This window comes from Sceloporus undulatus, unplaced genomic scaffold (assembly GCF_019175285.1).
Source record: "Sceloporus undulatus isolate JIND9_A2432 ecotype Alabama unplaced genomic scaffold, SceUnd_v1.1 scaffold_23, whole genome shotgun sequence".
Lineage (NCBI taxonomy): Eukaryota > Metazoa > Chordata > Lepidosauria > Squamata > Phrynosomatidae > Sceloporus > Sceloporus undulatus.
Window position 1 is genome coordinate 484,481 of NW_024802945.1, and position 6,089 is coordinate 490,569.

Sequence of the window (6,089 nt, forward strand, 5' to 3'; positions counted from 1 at the left end):
GTGCGTCACGGCCTTTGTGCTCACTTCCAACTCTAGCATTTTATGATTCTAGGGACAACATGGCTGCCATGTGATTCATCGCCAACTGGGCCAAACCATTTGGGCAGAGGGGGAGAAGGCCACCTTTCCAGCCCTTTGCTGTGCCTTTTTTCCTTTGCACCTTAATTTCATGCTTCTTTTATATTTAAAAGAGGAAGGGAAAAATCGATGCAGAGAAAAAGAACAGGCTCTTGGGTTGGTTGGTTTTTCCTCCTTCTGTCCCCCCTTTTTTCTTTGCAAATAGTGGACTCGCCCGCGCCTCGCCTTAAAAGGGCCTTCAGTCGCAGCAACGTTCCAAATCGGAACGTTGGCATTCTCAGCGTTCGGTCGGTGCCTTTGATCTCGAGCTCAGCGTTCCATAAGAGAACGTTGGAGGCCTGAACGTTCGCTGCCATCATCATGGCTGTCAAAATCAAGGTGGTCTATTGGTAAGGAAACCTGGCAGGAACATTATGTAATAATAATAATAATAATAGTAATAATTCTACTAGTAATGTTATGCTATGATGTTATTATGGATTGCTTGTACTCCTTTTCCCCCAGCCCTTGATATATTTTGCACTATAATGCATATAGTGCAAAAGAAATTAGTGCATAAAGTGCCAAAATATAGTCCCCATATTAGGAGAAAGGTGGGCTATTAAAATATAAAATAGTAATAGTAATAATAAAGGCACAAATAGTGTTCAGTTCAGCTTGAACTGCCCTTGGCTCGATGCTAAGGAATTCTGGGAACTGTAGTTTTGTGAGACATCTGTCAGAAAGAGAGAGAGCGAGCTCTGGGGCCATAAGAAAACTACAGTTCCCAGGGTTCCTTAGTACTGAGCCAAGGCAGTTAAAGCCTTCTTAAACTGCATTCCTGCAGCTTGTTTGAGACGCGTCTTCACTTAGGTCCAAAACACACTGCAGAAATAATCCAGTTTGAGACCACTTTAACTGCCCTTGGCTCAATGCTAGGGAATTCTGGGAACTGTAGTTTTGTGGGACATTGAGCCTTCTCAGTCCTGAGAGAGCTCTGGGGCCACAATAAACTACAGTTCCCAGGGTTCCCCAGGCAGTTAATGCAGTCTCAAACTGGATTATTTCTGCAGTGTGTTTTGGACCTAAACAAAGGGCTTGTAGGCTAAGCTTAAACCATTGTGCATCTTCACTTACTCCTGGATTTCTAAGGCCTGAATCTTGGGCATTTGTTCCGACTAGAGGAGGAATAATAATAATAATAATAATAATGATGATGATGATGACGATAATTTATTATTATTATTATTATTCCTCCTCCTGTAGTTGGAACTAATTGGGAAGCATTCCTACTTGAAGCCAAAGCCATTGCCTGGGAAGAAGATGTTCAAATACAAAGAGTCTCTGGATGTTTGTCCCAGTTGAGATAAATTCCTTGGCGGCTGTAGATAATTTCTTACATACCTGCTTTTAATTTTGTGTGTTGTGTTGTGTTGTTTTTGCAGTGGGGCCTGAGGATACAGTCCCAAGGTAAGCTCCTTCTTCTTCCTCCTTGTTAATTAAAGCTGCAGCCTTCTTGGAAGGAGCCAAAGAACTTGATGGATGCAGAGGCTTAGTTGGCTCACTTGCATCAGCTCTGCCCCTTTGGGCAATGCCACAGACCCTTCTCAGATCTGGATTAGGGGCTCTAAATGGGAGGATTAACAGGGGTTCAGGCTTGCCTTACTTTTTCCCAAGTACCCCAGACAGGCTTGGATGTTTCTGAACTCTAAAACTAACATCTCCCTTTTCTTTCTTTGCTAGTATCAGAAGCTCAGGAAACAACTTGAAAAAGAGTTTCCGGGCAAGCTGGAAATTGTAAGTATATGCTCTTGACGTTGGTTGAGTTGTCTGGCTTCTCTGTGGTTCCTCAACAAGGGACTCTGGCACTGTTGCTGACCCAGACTAGCTTCAATGGTCCAATCCTCACTGCAGAAATAATCCAGTTTGAGACCACTTTAACTGCCCTGGCTCAGTGCTAACAAATCCTGGGAATTGTAGTTTGTTGTGGCACCAGAGCTCTCTGACGGAGAAGGTGAAATATCTCCTCAAACTACAGTTCCCAGGGTTCCCTAGCATTGAGCCAAAGCAGTTAAAGCGGTCTCAAAATGGATAACTTCTGCAGTGTGTTTTGGCACTGAGAGAAAGAGAGTGTTAGTATATCAGTATCACCAAACTACAAGTCCCAGAAAGCCACAGGATGTGGCCAGAGCAGTTAAAGTGGAATCATAGCACTATGACTGCGCAGTGTGGGCAGGCAACTTGAATATTCCTGAAGCAGAAAGTGAGGCTCTGTACCACTTACACCCATTTTCCAGCTAGCCCTGTAATGTCGCCTTTTGGACTGAGGGCAGCATAGAATGATGTCTTAAACAGAGAAAATAAGTAGTTTGTAGACAGATCTTGTTGTACCTTTGAGACAAACTGAAAGAAGTTGGGAACATGAGCTTTCCTAGACTTCAGCCTACCTCCTTAGATGCATCTGAAGAAGTAGACTTAAGTCTAGGAAAGCTCATGCTGCCAACTTCTTTCTTTCAGTTAGTCTCAAAGGTGCTACAAGATCTCTCTACATACTGATTCTACAGACTAACACGGCTATATCTTTGAATTGAGAGAAAATAAATGTTCTGACTAGCAGTGTCCATCTACAGTTTTTGAAAGAGACCTCTGCTCATCACCTGTAGTTACTAGATCCTTCTAACTGGAGGGTCTGGGAATTGAACCTAGGACCGTTGCCCTGAGAAGCAGGGGCTCTCCCACTAATGTATGGGCCATCTCTCAAAAACAATGAGAACCTTGCTTCCGTAGAAGAAATTTTAACAAGGATGTTTATCACACTATGCTCTTAAAGAGCTACTATTCCAGTGTGACTCCTCTGGCAGCCTCCTGTTGCATGCTGGGATTGGCAGTTTTAAGGAGCTGAACTTCTCTGCCTGAGAATTCTAAATACCCCTCCTTAAAACTGCCAATCCCAGCATGCAACAGGAGGCAGCTAGAGGAGTCACACTGGAATAGTACCTCTTTAAGAGCATAGTGTGATAAACATCAAGGAAAAGTCTGTCTCCTTTGTGGTTTCACCCATTAGTAATTTTAGCTAAATTACAGTAGTATCTCAAGGATTTGGTTTTCAAATCTTCCTAACAGAAGGTCTAAAATAACTGGTCAAACTCTTTTGTTCTCTGACTTCATGAGGGAGATATCTGTGTACCACCTTCAACAGAGTAAAAATGCAAAATATTATTTTGCTGAAATGACTTTTATTAATGACTGCACTAATAAAGTATCTGATTGGCCTGCAAGTGATGCCCGTACAGGCAGGGACACTTGGGATGTATAGTTGAAGGAGTGAAGATAGAATCCAGCATGCCCATCTCTTACAGCTGGTACCAGGATTTAAGAGATGGGAAGTTAAGAGGCTCTCCTTGAATGAGAAACCCAGAAGGTGGGATGACTGCTTAAGTTGCCTTCTCCTGTTTTCCCACCTAGACTGGGGAAGGGACTCCTCAGGTCACAGGATGGTTTGAAGTGACAGTGGCAGGGAAGCTGGTGCACTCCAAAAAGGTAAGTGCTTCTCCTGTCTAAGAAATGCTTCAGTCTCACCAAGAGCTTGAGAGGCACAGTTCCTGAGATTACAGTTGAACAACTGTACTGCCCCAAAAGGCCAGTCATTCAGTCAAGAGTGTTACCCAGACTCAGATCACCAGATGATGTAGGATTTGAGCTCTCCAAAGATTTGGTCAGCATGACCCAAAGTGAGGGATTCTGGGAACTGGAGTCCAAGAGTGTCCAGGGGCCTGTGGGTTGATCATTGCTGCCCTTTGTAGTTCTTTATTTCCAATTGTGGGCACACATGTGGGCATGCCTCATTCAAGCCTATGAGGCTTGAATATGCACGGACCTCTGTTTTTGCAGGGGTCCGGAATGGATCCCCTCTGAAAATGGAAGGCCAACTGTATTTTCCTCTTCCATCGGAGATAAGGGTCTGGTGGTGGTGTGCTCAGGAGGGTGGCCATTTACACACACCTCAGGTAGTAAGAACTTGGGCCATGCTGTTTCCTTGAAATGTTAATGGAGCTGATACACTCTCTAACTTTCTGTCTTTCTGCCAGAATGGAGATGGCTTTGTGGATGATGACACCAAATTCCGCAAGATAACTATGGCCATCAAAGCAGCTTTAGCATAAAAATGGCTTTGAGGATGCAGCAACTGTTCACTGGGAGTAAAGGTAAAGGCAACTCTAAATTTCTTCTGACCAAAATACCTGTGCAAGAATTCTGAATCCAGGCTGGTCCTTATTCCTTATGGAGATCCAGGTTGTTCTTCTAAATCAAAGCAAGCTGGTGATTGGCATGCTACTCCTTCAAAACCTGTGGCAGGAGACTTGTACATGTTGTTCAGATCCCTCTAGTGGTGGCTCTGCTTCATACACTGGCTCTGAGAACTTGAACATGGGGATGATGCCAAATGTACATCAAAACCAAACCTGAAATCTGAATGGGCTCCCAGGGACATAAAAAGCTTCCATCTTGCTTGTCACAAAAAGTGGTGGATTTGTCAGGTGCAAAAATGGCCACCCAACTCATAAGCAACCTCTTGTTCTACAGAAGGTGCTTCATTTTTAGTTGGTGTAGAATTGCATGCCTCAGATGTAATTTAGAGAGGTCCTGGCACATGAAGGCCAGAAGCTCCAGCTCATTTACACTGGTTACACCAGCATAAGTTGTAAGAAGAATGTTCTCTGGCTTCTGCAAGGGCAGCCATGAGCTGAATGGCTTTCCTTAACCATCTCACTCACTGTACTGCTAGACATTTGGGGAGTGAAGGCAAATTCCATTGGGGAGGTGGAATTCTTATTTGGTTTTCTGGCAATACTGCCTTGTGAAAGTACCTAAAGTAAAATCTAACTTTCAAGCCTCTCTTCTGAAGCTTTTCTATACAGTGGTACCCCGGGATACGAATGCGCCGCCTTACGAAATTTCCGGGTTACGAAAAAAATCAATTTAAAAAAACTGTTCCGGGTTACGAAGGTTTTTTTGGGTTATGTGCTTTTCGGCGCTATTTCACACGAAATCGCGGCTTTTCCCCATTAGCGCCTATGGGTTTTTCGGCTTGCGAAGTATTTCGGGTTACGAAAGCGGCGGCGGAACGAATTAATTTCGTAACCCGGGGTACCACTGTACTTGGTAAGAGGTGGTGGTCATAGGTTGATAAAAGCAAATGTTGGTTTACCTTGCTAATAGCAAATCTTTGTAACAACATTTTGCCCTTCTTTCTTAGCTTAAGGACACATCTGTTTTGTTCATTTTGGCCAAGCGCTTGATGATGGGAGCTGCTGAAATGTCATCAGACGCCTGGCAGTTCCCTGAAACCCCTTTGCGTAGGATGCCATCTTGAGCAAAGCCTGATGAAGAACTTGAGCTCTGGATGTCACACCTGAAGGCAGAATTGGGCCTGGCGCTACAACTACCACTTTGACGCTGTGTGTTCTTTGTTTGCTGTATGGGGTCTTCGCTTTCTTTGTGGTTCTGGTTTTAATATTTGAGAGCAGTAGCTCTGGCTTTGGATTGAGGATGAGAATGGAGAGCCTCCTTCCTAATCTGTTGCTTTTGGCTCTTTGGGTACTGAATATTCTCAAATGCCTTCCGTTTTTTAAAGAAAAAATCAGAAGTGCTTCCAAAATTGCCATTGAATCCAATCCCCCAAAATTTGCCTTGATCAGGTTTAGAATTCTAAAAAATACAATTTGTCAATGCCATTATTCTTTTTTGCTTTCTTTATGCCCATGGATGCCTTTTCTGATGGTTGTTTCTATTGAATGCAGTGAGCAGGTAATAAAATGCCTCTTTCAAGATGTTGTCGCCTGTGTGATTTCTTGCTCTTGGGGTTGTGTTCCAGCTTTATATAGTATTTTATGGCCTGTTACAGACAGGCCAAAATAAAGCTGCTTCAAGTCACTTTGGAGGTATGGTATTTCAATGATGCATGCGTCCTAAGAGTCCAAAAGCCACACCAAAGCTGCACTCCAGTCCTTAGGACTGGAGCGTGGCTTTTG

At 43.7% G+C, this 6,089-nt stretch overlaps 1 protein-coding gene across 1 annotated transcript; it reads left to right on the forward strand.

Moving 5' to 3' along the window:
• The first annotated feature begins 307 nt into the window (after nt 1-307).
• Nucleotides 308-5,888, forward strand: LOC121917535 (selenoprotein W-like). The gene is made up of 6 exons (XM_042443580.1): nt 308-467; nt 1,503-1,527; nt 1,801-1,854; nt 3,523-3,597; nt 4,146-4,262; nt 5,315-5,888. Exons 1-5 carry the CDS (start codon nt 439-441, stop codon nt 4,218-4,220), a joined length of 258 nt encoding a protein of 85 aa, XP_042299514.1. The 5' UTR covers nt 308-438; the 3' UTR covers nt 4,221-4,262; nt 5,315-5,888.
• The last annotated feature ends 201 nt before the right edge of the window (nt 5,889-6,089 follow it).